At 44.8% G+C, this 13,885-nt stretch overlaps 1 protein-coding gene across 1 annotated transcript; it reads left to right on the plus strand.

Annotated features, from left to right (window-relative positions):
- The first annotated feature begins 2,532 nt into the window (after nt 1–2,532).
- Nucleotides 2,533–13,516, plus strand: RFC5 (replication factor C subunit 5). Its single transcript, XM_012756473.3, has 11 exons — nt 2,533–2,703; nt 3,652–3,716; nt 4,186–4,322; nt 5,426–5,505; nt 6,199–6,272; nt 7,878–8,037; nt 8,778–8,859; nt 9,612–9,741; nt 10,149–10,226; nt 11,124–11,178; nt 12,619–13,516. Exons 1-11 carry the CDS (start codon nt 2,645–2,647, stop codon nt 12,713–12,715), a joined length of 1,017 nt encoding a protein of 338 aa, XP_012611927.2. The 5' UTR covers nt 2,533–2,644; the 3' UTR covers nt 12,716–13,516.
- Nucleotides 13,517–13,885: the final 369 nt, after the last annotated feature.

Consider the following 13,885-nt stretch of genomic DNA (forward strand, 5'->3'; position numbering starts at 1 on the left):
CGAGCAATCCGCCCGCCTCGGCCTCCCAGAGTGCTAGGATTACAGGCGTGAGCCACCGCGCCCGGCCTCAGCTGAATTTTAGAATCACCTGGGAGGCTGTCTATGGTGCCATTGCAGGTTCCCATTCTCAGAGGCCAGACTTAATTGGTCTGGCCGGACTTGTGGCAATTGAATTCTTAAAGTGTCCCAGATGCTTTTAACGTCCAGCCAGTACTGAAAATGATTCCTCCAGTCTAGTCCCCTCCCCTGCCCGTTTTACACATGTGAATACTGAGGTCCAAAGAGATGTTAAATAACTTGCCCAAAGGACTATACTTTCAATTAATATGAAAAACTGAAATAAACAAAACCACATACACACACAACATTTAATAGGACCACTTTGTTTTTCCAGAATATGCATGTAGTACTGTTAAATAAAATTTATGGGAGGCCATTGTTTTAGACTAAGCTCCTGCACTAGGCACCAATAGACCAGACCAAGCAGAATGGAGGCATCCATGCTAGGTGTCACATAATCAAACTGAACTTTAAAATGGGCCAGTTTAAGAAATAAATAAACAAAATAAAAGAAGATTTTTTTTGGGCCCAGGGCCCAGTCAACCTGAGCAGAGATGATAAGAAAGTCCCCTCTGCTTTAAACCTATAAGGAAAGTAACTTTGACATGGCCAATCCACTTTCTGTCCCTTGTTTCTGCTTTCTTCAGCTTTTTCTGCTTATAAAGTACATCTGTCTGCTCAGCTGATTGGACCACCCTTCTATTTTATAGGCGGGATACTGCCTGATTCATGAATTGCAAATAAAAGCCAACAAGATCATTAAACTCGATTTGGTGAAATTTGATTTTTGGACAGTCCTCGTTGTTTTTCTTAGAAAGAAAAGTCCTAGAGAGCTCAAGGACTGAGAAGCAATATAGTGTAGTGAAGTAGCTCTCAAACTTGGGCAAATCAGAATCCCTTGGAGGGCTTTTTACTACACAGATGGCTGGGCCCCACCAACCACAGTTTCAGATTTCATGGGTTTGGGGTGAGGGGAAGAATAATTAGGATTTCTAACAAGTTCCCAGGGGATGCTGCTGCTGTTGCTGCTGGTCTAGCATGAGCTGAAGAATCAGACTCTCTTGGTAAGATCCAGTATAATGTCACATGGAAGAATTCTCCGTTCCAAGCAAACTGATCGGCAGGTGCGCACAGAGTTTTATGAGAACTTGTTCAGATCTTGTTCTAATCTCCCAGCTCAAGGAGGTGGCGGCATCGTGCTTCTAAAACAAAGGGTCTTTGGCAGGATGGCTACTACCGTGGTTGTAGAATAAAGCCCAGGTGATAGCATAGTCCCACTAGCCAATCCTTTAGGTTTTGTTTTTAAAGGCAAAATTTGAAACCAGGACAGGATAAGTGAAGAACGTTAAAAGGGAAGGAAAAAGTAGGCTGGCGCTGCGCCAGATGCTTTGTATGTTATTTCATTTAATCCTCACAACCATCTTTGAGTAGCTATTATCAGACGAAGAGAGAGGCAGCCTGCCCAAGGCTAAGTGGGAAAAGTGGCCTGCTAATGATCTGAACACCAGCCTTAAAGGTGACCTGGGAAGGAAGCAGAGAATAGGGCATCTATTTGCCCCCACCCCCCGTCCTTCTGCTCTGTCCCTAAAGCAGGTGACCGCCACGTAATCAGGAGCAAGGGGTACAGCTGCCTCCGAATCAGATCACTGTTGGCCCCGGGCCAGCCTCCTTTCCTTCCAGGATTTTTGGCTTTCTCATCGTGTTAAAAAATAAATAAAATAAAAGACTTTATTGGGGATGCTATACGCACTCGTGGCTGCAAAATACAGACCAGCAAAAAAGGAAGAAAATAAAGCTGATCCAGAATCCCCTCACCTCAGGAAAAAAAAAAACTCTTAAAATTTTGATGCCGCTTCTCCTCAGTATCTCAGATCACAGGGACGCTGTCGTTCGTGTTTATTAGTCAGCCCCTTCCCGTTACACGTATTAACCCAACTGAAAGGGTTTTGTGTTTGTTTTCTCCCCGGAGTCGTTTGCTGGGGGCTGGCTCTCTAAATTTTGTTGGGGTGAGGGACGCGGATTCGGCAGCTAGGCAGGTTGGAGTTGTCTTGTTTGGGGTTTATTTATTTTTTTTTACTTCCACATATTCGCCTCCCAGCTTTGGAGCTGAAGGTTTTTGCATATAGGCATCTATATTCAAGAACCGGCCGTGTCACTTGGGGTTGTTTTTCGCTTAGGATTCTTTTTAGCCCTGGCAGCTTTCCGTTCTTTGAACGTTAAGTGTTTGAACCCGGCGACATCTGGAATTGGCTTTGGCGGCGAGCGTACCGGTGGCCGGCGGCTGCAGCGGTGGCCTCGGCTCGCCCGCTCTCCCTCTCGGGACGCCCCCTCGGTGGCAGGGAGGGCGCAGAGCAGGCTGGAGGGGAGGAGCCGGAGGGAGGCCGGCGGCCAGCGCCTCCCGGTAACCTAGCAACCGGCGCCATAGCAACGCAGAAGGGGGCGGGACCGAAGGAGGAAGTCGGAAGCAGGCGGCCACGTCTCGCGAGAGTTGCTTTTGGGCGCGAACTCTAAGTGTGAGCGTCCTGGGGGGTCAGGTCGCCGCTGCGACGGCCACAGAGGACCCGGTTGCCTTCGTCTCCTCGCGATGGAGACCTCAGCGCTCAAGCAGCAGCCTGCAGCCGCCAAGATCAGGAACCTGCCCTGGTAGGAGGCCCGCGGCCGCGCGGGCAGGCTGTGGACCGAGTGGGCAGCTGGCGGACCCCAGCCCCGTCTCGCCCTGTCGCCCCGGCGCCTGCGGCCTGGGCCGAGCCGCGGAGGTTTTCCCCGACACCCCCAGCTCCCCAGTCCCCCGGACTTTCGCCGGTGCTCACCCATTCCCCCCATTCCGTTTGCGGAGAAAGAAAGCGGCTTTTGTACCTGGGTGGCAGCACGGGGTTCGATCCCGCGTCTTCTGACATCTTGCTTGCCAAAGTGTCCTTTTCCCTCTCGCCAGAATCTTCGATGCAAATAACAATAACAATTCCTGGTTAACTTTTACTGAATGGCTTTCCGTTAAATTAGTAGACACCATGTTAGATGTTTGATCCTGACGGACTCCAAGAGATAGGCACTGCGCCATTATTCGCATTTTCACGTGAGGAAACTGCATCTTAGGAAAGTTAAATGACTTGCCTAAGGCCCAGGACTAGAAAATAGGCTTGGATTTGAACCCAGGTAGTTTGTATTCAGAACTCGTATTTTCAGCCATCCTGCTTCAACAACCGTGTCCTAGTGATGCTTAAAGACTGATGAGATTTGGCTTGATTTAGAACAACTCCAAGTTGTTCTTGTCTAATAACGAGTTCAGTTTATTTTTATTGTGATAAACAAAATGCATAAAATTTGCAGTTGTAACCATTTTAAAGTGTACAATTCAGTGGCATTAAGTACATTCAGAATTTTGGCAATCATCCCACTGTTTAGTTCCAAAATTTCATCACCGCAAATGGAAACCCCATGCCCACTGACAGCCACTCTCCATTCTCCCCTCCCCCATCTCCTGGCAACCACCTTCCTCTTAATCAGCATATGAAAGGACTCTTTTGCACCTAACAAAATATTCTCTCATTTATATATATTGTAATATTTAATACATACTAAATTGTATTTCAGGGTTGAAAAATACCGGCCGCAGACACTAAACGATCTCATTTCTCATCAGGACATTCTGAGTACCAGTGAGTGTCCATGTGGCAGTTGTTCTTATCCCAGAAGAAGGACCTGTGTAAATTTCTTGGTGCTGTTGTCTCTGCTAAGTGATAACTTTGAAGAATGTGTTTGGGCTTTATAGAATGTAGCTTTAAGATTTTTCATTCCTTTTCTTTTTTTTTTTTTTTCATTCCTTTTCTTTAGGTAGCTATAGTCTAGTGGGTAACTCATAAACAAGAGCATAAAAATAGCATTACAGATGACACCAGCACCCAAAAAGGTGCCTGTAACACAAGCAGCACTCAATAAATATTTGTTGACTGGCTGCACAATGGAATGAATGCCACTTGTAGTAGGAACACAGAGACCAGGCACCTACCTCAAGCTACATCTGCCTCTGATTTGGACGTTGAATTGGGTTGAAGTGCATTCATCGGGGGTGGTGAATGAGGCAGCTCCCAAAGACTGATGGTGTCCCTCTTCCTTCCCGATCCTCAGTTCAGAAATTTATCAGTGAAGACCGACTGCCACACCTGCTTCTCTATGGTCCTCCAGGGACAGGAAAGACATCCACCGTCCTCGCCTGTGCTAAACAGCTATACAAAGATAAGGAATTTGGCTCCATGGTCTTAGAGGTAAATAGGATTGTTCTTACTCTACCAACAACTGAGGACTCCTGTCTCTCAACTTTGGTTCTGCGAGTTTTATTTTAAGGTGCCCACTGGTAGTTGGGGAAGAAGTAAATTTGGAATAAGATATTTCAATTTACTTTTTTTCTATAATGGTCATTTTGGTCTGGATTGGCATTTGTCAGCTAGAGGGCAGTTGTAGGGCTAGATAGGTCTCTTTGCCGTTGTACCCAAACCCTACTTTATGGTCATTCAGTTGCTGCCTGTCTGCTGTGTACCCCTCCAGGTCCATTCTCCATGTTTCTCCCATCTATTTTTGCCCAAAGGCTGAGCTCTATTGACTATAAGCTCCTTTGCCCTCTGGCTCCTGGTTGGGTTTGTCCAGTAGGGGCCCTGGCAAGACTGGGGGAAGGAAGTGAATGATGGCCTGACCTGCTCCCAGAGGGTTAAGGCTGAGCACGTCTCACAGGTGGTACGGCCCTCTCTAGGGCCTCCAGCCACTCTTTCTAACCCCTTCTGGCTCAAGGGTGGGAATAGGCATTGCATACCCCTGTGGTTTCCCATCATGCCACCAACTCCTTTTAAAATACCTCTGTTTCATTCTCTTTAAACTACTGCATTTGAGTATGCCATCTGTATACTGCTTGGACCTTAACTGATTGATTACAAAAATCTGAATATTGTCTATTGCAAGAAAAATGTTTTAACTTTCTTTTTAGATATGGGGCTTCAAACTGTGCTGCTACTAATGTCCTTACTTCAGTGTATTAAAAACTTGATAACCTCTGGGTTGTGGTCGCTAAAATTAGCCTCATCCTGCTTATGCCAGAAATGCTATTCAATGTAATCAGACCAATTATTTCTCCAATTTATGTTGCAGTGAGTGTCCTCCAAGAGTGGGGGCAAAATAGCCATTTACCTTTCGTAATGTAATGATTTAGTGAGTTTTGAGTACAGCTGTGATTTGTTGTTTATTATGATCACTTGGCCATCATTAGACTTAGGGAGCTGGTTTGCTGAGCTGAATTGATGAAAAGATACATCAAAACCCAGAATTCATAGATAGCTTAGCAACATGTTTTTTCTTTTGACTTCTCTTCTACATTCAGCTGAATGCTTCAGATGACCGAGGAATAGATATCGTCCGGGGACCAATCCTGAGCTTTGCTAGCACAAGGACAATATTTAAGTAAGAATTCTTTGTATAATCTCTCTCTCTAGAGATTTTGATCAATGAGATGGCATAGCATAATTTTTTAAATCTTCCTCTTTGCCAGTTTATAAAGGTAAAAAAAAAATGACTTGGTCAAAAGCAGCCACGGAAAAGCGATGAAGTACAGGGCTGGTGGTAAGAAATGTTATCATGCAAATATTAAAATAAAATATTATCTGCAACTGTACCAGCAAGTTCTTTAGGGAAGCATTAACTGCACTTTATTAGTTAACTGAGGACTGATTAAATTACCCTAACTAAGACTGGATGAACTAATTTGAATTTAAATTAAAATAAGTTGAGATGGGGAAGGATAAGTAGGATGGTGGCCCAAAGAAAAAGGAAAGTGGAAAAGACTTAGGCTGGAGTAAAGGAAGTAGGAAAAGCAGATAGAGTGATCAGGTGCTTTGTGAAAGAAAGATGGAGGTGCCAGAGGATACAACATAAATAAAGAGGTTAGACCTCAGTTCTCGCTAAGGGTTGAAGGAGCGATGGGACATTTCCTCTCTGTGTGGCCCAAGATGTCTGTCTTGGTCAGTGTTCTAGGAGAAATGCCTTATGGCCTTTCTGAGACAGGGCCTGATGGCACAAATGGGAAGATGTGGGTTTGGGCCCAGATGCTGAAGTGAGATTAAAGAAATCTTGAAACAGTATTGTTTATTTTTCTAGGAAAGGCTTTAAACTAGTGATCTTGGATGAAGCTGATGCCATGACTCAAGACGCCCAGAATGCCTTGAGAAGAGGTAGGCAAAGCCGCTGTGTACAGCGGTGCGCTGACAAGCGCATTGCAAGGAGTTAGGAGCTCTGCATGTTTGATGAGGTGTGGTTTGTTTTCTGTTTATCTTTTGGCCCAGAGAAACCTCTGTATCCCTTTCTCTATGCATCGGATCTGTGATCCAGGCAAAGTCCCTCTGTAGTAGGGGCTCCCCTTTCAGCAGCTCAAGGACATAAGCCCTGCTGGGACTTTCGAGTATGACCAATCACTGGTGTTTCATCATCTTTGCCACTGAGTTTAATTTCAGGGTTGGGATTTGTATCATTGGATGGGAGGGTATGGGACATCTTTCATTTTTAAACTATTGGATGGTCCTTTTTGCTGTTGGTACCCTTACATACAAAATTGCCAGGAAAAGAATATCTTAAGTTTAGTTGCACTCTGAACACTGACATTACTTCACTACTTGCCACGTGCCATTTGGCAGAGACGGGAGAGTATCCTGTGGTTTGTCTGTCCTAAGGTGGCTAGTGCAGTTCATTTCTTTTTTTTTTTTTTTTTTTTTTTTTTGAGACAGAGTCTCGCTTTGTTGCACAGGCTAGAGTGAGTGCCGTGGCGTCAGCCTAGCTCACAGCAACCTCAAACTCCTGGGCTCAAGCAATCCTTCTGCCTCAGCCTCCCGAGTAGCTGGGACTACAGGCATGTGCCACCACGCCCGGCTAATTTTTTTTTATATATATATATATTAGTTGGCCAATTAATTTCTTTCTATTTATAGTAGAGACGGGGTCTCGCTCTTGCTCAGGCTGGTTTCGAACTCCTGACCTCGAGCAATCCGCCCACCTTGGCCTCCCAGAGTGCTAGGATTACAGGCTTGAGCCACCGCGCCCGGCCCATTTCTTGTAATATACACTTACAATCTCCCTCTTTAAGATCCTAAGTGAATCAGCTATGAGAGAAGAATGATCTTTAGGAGTTTGGGGGGCAGGAGAGGATCGCAGCACATGTTTAAGAAGAGGAGAAGGAGGAGGAGGACAGTTAGAATATCTTTCGGTCCAAGAAGCTTTGGCAGCCTTTCTTCAGCATCTTGTTCTGCATGCAGTGACTGTCACTCTGGGCAGATCCCCATTCGAGAACATTGGGTACCTACGGAGTGAAACTGGTGTGGTTAGCATCTCTCAGTTTGGGTTACTGCTCCCTTGAGTGCTCTAAGTCTTCCAGACAGCGTCCACTGGAAAGTCTGCAAAAAGCCATCCCCTCCTTGCCTGTAGAAGGTGAAGTGTCACCAACCTGCCAAATATAATTTTGTGTAAAAGGACAAGAATAGGTCTCTTATCTTTATGGGATGAGGTGGCAAAAGTGCCAGAACCATAGCAAATCGTAAAAAAGGAAGCATTTTGTAAAATCCCACGGAGGCATGTTCATCAGCTTTTGAAAGGTGAGTGGCTGGACTCTCATCCCAAACACGAGTGCCACTCGCTCTCGGTGCGGGCGGCATCCGTCCCCACTTGCTTGCACTCTTCAATCTTCTCCTGTACCCTTCACATGACCACAGAAGAAAGTTAGGGCTCCTTGGTCCTTTGAAGAATCAGAATGGACTTTGACACAAGGTGATTTTATTTTCCCTCACCAGTGATTGAGAAATTTACTGAAAATACCAGATTTTGCCTCATCTGTAACTATCTGTCAAAGATCATCCCTGCCTTGCAGTCTCGGTGTACGCGGTTCCGATTTGGTCCCCTGACTCCAGAACTCATGGTTCCCCGCCTGGAACATGTCGTAGAAGAAGAGAAGTGAGTATATTGAGGGTCTTTGGGGACTGAGTGTAGTGTAAGTAGGTAGGGTTCTGGGATGACAGGCTGCTTTGTATTTCAAGGAGGTGACATTGGTAACCAGCTTAGCAGAGTGCCCAGTGCAGGCTAAGCACTGGGGACTGTTCACTGCTGTCATTTTCTCTGGTATTTCATGGCCATTCCGCCTCATAAAAGTCATTTGGTTCTTGATTTTTCTTGATTCCATCCTCCTCCCCTGGTAGCTGTCCCATTTCCTCCCACTCTCTTTGTCATTGGAAACTGTAGGCTGCTGAGTCCCTTCTGCGAGGATGCTTCTAGCCTTTTTTGACTATAGGGAAGGTTCCGAGACATTACAGTCTGTGTAATCAGATGGCAAGCAAGCAGCCGACCCAAGTGGCTGCTTTATAAAGGAGGAGTTTCAGCTCTATGATCATGGATTGAGCCAGGCCTCTTTCCTCACCAGAGAACATAATTCAAAGCCAGTCACTCAATGTAAGAATACCTGGTCCTAAATACAGGCCGTTCTAGTTGTGAATGGGCTGTCACTACTAATATGAAGCCCATATCCCTAAGAACCAGAGTGAATTCTACATCATATGGATTAAGAAAGTATTAATTCTGTACTTGTTTTTTTCTTTCATTCTTTTAAAGGCTTAATCATTCCAGGCCATCTTGTTCCTCTTGGTGAATGCTTGTGCTCTCAGGGGCCTCATAGATCCCTTTTGCCTATTTCTTTTCAGAGTCAATATAAGTGAGGATGGGATGAAAGCACTTGTAACTCTTTCCAGTGGAGATATGCGCAGGGCTCTGAACATTTTACAGGTATGGTGCTACTCTTGGTAAAATTCAAGGCATTGCTTCACCAGAGTTTTTTAAAAAAAGACATAAGTAACAGCACAACCAACATGTAAATTCAGAAATCCAGAACTGATAAGACCTGGATCTCATAATGTGCTAGATTTCCCAACCCCTACTTTGTATTTTGATTAATTGAAAGAATCATTTGCTGCAAACAAAGCAAAGGCAGGGAAGGATTCTGCACTATAATAGCCAAAAAGCTGCAGCATCCTCTGATCAGGCTAACTCTTCCCAGTGTAGAAAGTTTGAGGTTTAGGCCAGGTGTGGTGGTTCATGCCTGTAATCCTAGCACTCTGGGAGGCTGAGGTGGGCAGATTGCTCGAGGTCAGGAGTTCGAAACCAGCCTCAGCAAGAGTAAGACCCCATCTCTACTATAAAATACAAAGAAATTAATTGGCCAACTAATATATAGAGAAAAAATTAGCCGGGCATGGTGGTGCATGCCTGTAGTCCCAGCCACTCGGGAGGCTGAGGCAGCAGGATTGCTTCAGCCCAGGAGTTTGAGGTTGCTGTGAGCTAGGCTGACGCCACGGCACTCACTGTAGCCTGGGCAACAAAGCGAGACTCTGTCTCAAAAAAAAAGAAAAAAGAAAGCTGCCCTGTGCCCATGTAACACTGCCACCCACCTATATCGCTGCCTCCCAATTTCTTCTTGGCTCCCTGAAGCTTGGCAGTTGCTGTGACAGCCACTGTGATCTCGCCCTCTGTTTGCACAGAGCACCAATATGGCCTTTGGGAAGGTGACAGAGGAGACTGTCTACACCTGCACGGGGCACCCACTCAAGTCAGACATCGCCAACATTCTGGACTGGATGTTGAATCAAGACTTCACCACAGCCTACAGAAGTATCCTTTCTGAGATCTCCTGGCACGTTGAGTGTCCAAGGCCTCAACATGGGCCCAGGAGCTCAGGCTGCAGCCAGCACCCATACTTTGCTGACACAGGGATGACTGACTGCATGTGACTGTGGTCAGCCTGTCATTAACACCCCAGAGTTCCTCCTGGGAATGCATGTGGCTCTATTCTCTAATAGGAGATACAGCTTCATCTTTCAGGAAGCCTTACTGAAGATGAAGCATAAAAAATAAAGAACTGGGATCCAACATGTGCAGCTTCAAACTGCAAGAGAAACAGCTGTGTTGGGATTAAAAGCCCTACTTTAAAAAATCACTTGCCAGGGTTTGGATTCAAAATTCTCTGCAGTCTGTTTGTTCTGGAACTTGTTCCCTTTGCCTTAACTGCTCCTCTCTAGATATTATGGAGTTGAAAACTCTGAAGGGGTTGGCACTGCACGATATCCTGACAGAGATACACTTGTTTGTGCACAGAGGTGATTACATCACACCCTAGCTGAGCAGCTGTGCAGGGGATGCCTGTCTTGGGGTTAAGGATGGTTAGAGAGGGAACATGAGGCTTCATTCCTGAAGCAAAGAAACAGTAATGAAGTGTGAATCAGAGCCCTTACATTTAGTACTTTTGTTTTGCTGCTGTTCAAAGCTTTATCTCTGGAACTGCTGGGAAGTGGAAAGAAACTCTTGAAGGCTAACTTCCTTTCTTCCAGGGGCCTGTTTGTATTTTATAGCAATAAGTATGTTTTAATTCATATTTCTAAAAAAAATGTTTTCCTCAAAAGGAAAGAGGGATAAGATAAATCTTCATATAAACTTTCATATAAACCAGCACAGTCTTAAGGAAACCATCTTAAGTTCCACAATTAACTTCTACACAGAGAAGTTGGTTCTCAACCTTGGTAGCAGATAGTAATCACCCCAGACCCAGTAAGTCTCCCCCATTCTCAGGGGAGAACCAGGCATCAGTATTGTGTCAAGCTCCCCAACTGACTCGACACACAGGCCTTTGGAGAAGCTCTCCCCTCTGCTGCAGCCAGCGGCAGACCAAGAGGCTTAACTGGGTCCATGAACGTTGGTTCTGCCTGTGCCTTTACAGGCCTCTTCCTGAGTGGCTCATGTATTAACCTCTGCCCGAGAAATGGTCACCTCAAGGCCAGCTATATAAAGAATCACAAAATAGAGTGGGTAGAAAGTACGAAGCCTACACCATTTTTACTTGCTTAGAGGTGTGGTATCTAGTGATCAGCCTAAGGCCAAGGGAGAATATCAGTGTTTTGTATTTGATGTTGAAACTCATACTTGTCCTGAGTGGTTTTTTTGTTTCTTGGTAGTAAGGGGTGACAGACCTCACTCATTTGATTTTATTTTTCCCTCAGTTGACTTTCCATCTTCAGTTCGAATACATTTATTGACCAAAATGGCAGACATTGAGTGAGTATATATTTTCCTAATTTTAATTCTTTTCCTTTTTTTTTCCCCATTGTGAAATCACTGTTTCTGCTTGCTTGGTTTCAGCTTTTTTGTCTAAATCATTTACACACAGTATAATCTAGTCTGTGGTGATTCTGACTGGAAGGTGGGGAAGGGTATCGAGTTGCTTACTTAAAGCACACAGGGATAAACATGAAGGACAGGTACAGATCAGTTACACATCTGAGGTGAAGGCCTCTCCCTAGACCTTGAGGGCTTGGCCCACATTGATTGTGAAAATGCCCTTGTTAATTGGGAGGCCTGCTTCACTTCAGACTTCTAGACTCCTGTGGGGATGACCCAGCTGTTACTAAGGCATTTTGGCATAATAAAGTATACTGGGGGGTGGGGGGGCAGTAAACACAAACCCAATTTTCCACTTAGCCTGGTTCGATAAACACTGTTATTAGCCCCCATTGAAGCTGGCAGCTATCATTTAAGTAGACACACAGAGCATTGGGTTCAAAGTAGACGTCAGCGTGGGCCAGCTCTAATTTGTTAGCACTGGCTTTGATGTGCACAGATTGGGTCAATTCTTACCACTGTTGTGAATATGACGGTTTGGCTTCTGGTGGCTGAGCACTTTAAAAGGTGGCAAGATGGGCCAGGCGCAGTGGCTCATGTCTGTAATCCTAGCACTCTGGGAGGCCGAGGCCGGTGGATTGCTCAGGTCAGGAGTTCGAAACCAGCCTGACCAAAAGCAAGACCCCGTCTGTACTATAAATAAAAAGAAATTAATTGGCCAACTAATATATATAGAAAAAATTAGCCAGGCATGGTGGTGCATGCCTGTAGTCCCAGCCACTTGGGAGGCTGAGGCAGTAGGATTGCTTGAGCCCAGGAGTTTGAGGTTGATGTGAGCTAGGCTGACGGCACTCACTCTAGCCTGGGCAACAAAGCAAGACTCTGTCTCAAAAAAAAAAAGGTGGCAAGATGAACTGCCAGTGTCCTGCTTTACTTAGACCACAGGCCCAGAGATATGGGTCAGCGAAACCGCCCAGTGAAATGTCTTAGTTTAAAGGAAGGAAATTTCCATTTTAATTCCCTCTTAATGTATTTTGTGGATGAAATAATCCTTAATTACATAAATTCTGTCTATCTTTCTATACAGTTAGGACAAAGTTAAGTTTAGAACACTAGTATTAGTAACTAACAATTCTTAAAATTTAAATTGTCCTCACCAGTTTGAAACATCAAATTTGTAAGTCAACATTTAGGGCAAAGAAGAAAATGAAAATGTCAGGACACATGCAAGATTGCTATCCAGGGTAAATTTGTTTGATCAGTTCCCATCCCTCTCCTTCAATAGATTTTCAGCCCTTGATCTCCCTTATTCTCTTATGAAAAGGCAGCCGGCCATGACAGTGTTTTTTTTCTTACCTTATGCTTGATTTCTTTTAGGTACAGACTTTCTGTTGGCACCAATGAGAAGATCCAGCTGAGTTCCCTCATTGCTGCTTTTCAAGTCACCAGAGACCTGATTGTCACAGATGCCTAGATGCTCTGAGGCCACAATTCCCAGACCTGATAGTGCAGAGGACAGTTACAGGTTGGGTTGTTGCCCAGAGCATGGGACAGAACCATGGTCACCCTAAGTCTTAAAAAAATCTCTTTTCCATTTGGTATTGTGGGTGGACAGATGTTAAAAAGTACCATTTTGTGGCTGTTTGGACCAAGGGTACATAAAGCAATTTTAATATATAATTATTATATCTTAGTGTACTGCCATCTTTTTATTTTTTTGAAGATGGGGTCTTACTCTGTCACCCCAGCTAGAGTGCAGTAGCATCATCGTAGCTCACTGCAACCTCAAACTCTTGGGCTCAAGTGATCCTCCTGCCTCAGCCTCTTGAGTAGCTGGGACTGCAGGTGTGTGCCACCATGCCTGGCTAATATTTTTACTTTTCGTGGAAACAAGGTTTTGCTGTGTTGCTCAGGCTGGTCCCAAACTCCTGGCCTCAAATGACCCTCCATGCCTCAGCCTCCCAAAGTGCTATGATTACAGGTGTGAGCCACCACACCTGGTCCACCTGTCTTTTATGGGGAAAAAAATAATCTTTTTTCTGCCATAAGGCTTTTACCCCTTCAGTTGCTTAGATGACAGAGAACTGGCCTACTGCATTTGGTCTGGAACATAAGGCTTTCAGATCTCATATGGTCCAAGTGTCTTCCAACTCAAGGTAAACGTCTCTAAAATTAAGTTTATGAATCTAATCTTTGGCGCTGTGTCTATTTTAAATAGGCATTAATCAATTTCTGGCCAAAACTGTTACACTCTTATAAAATGGACTGAATTCTACTTTAAAAACTGGCCTTTTTATTTCTCCTCTTGAAGTAGAACCGTTACCAGCAGGTTCCAAGTAGGAAAAAACTTTAATTTTAAATATAATAGAGAGCTAGCTTTAAATTATGCCATCAGGGGCCAAAGGTTGTATAACACGTGCTCGATTAATGCAGGGAAGGCCTGTGAGATTAAGCCTGACTCTCAATCTAGAACTGCTGAAAGGCCTGGCACTGCTGTACACATGTAACATTTATTTACAGCAATTATGCTGCACTTGCGTCGGTGTTCTTCACAGTGAAAGGAAAGCGGCTTGCTTGCCGGTGGTCATGTGACTCGTCTTCCCCTAGCCAGTTTTAAAGATGCTGATTTGGCCAACATCATTTA

This window comes from Microcebus murinus, chromosome 22 (assembly GCF_040939455.1).
Source record: "Microcebus murinus isolate Inina chromosome 22, M.murinus_Inina_mat1.0, whole genome shotgun sequence".
NCBI lineage: Eukaryota > Metazoa > Chordata > Mammalia > Primates > Cheirogaleidae > Microcebus > Microcebus murinus.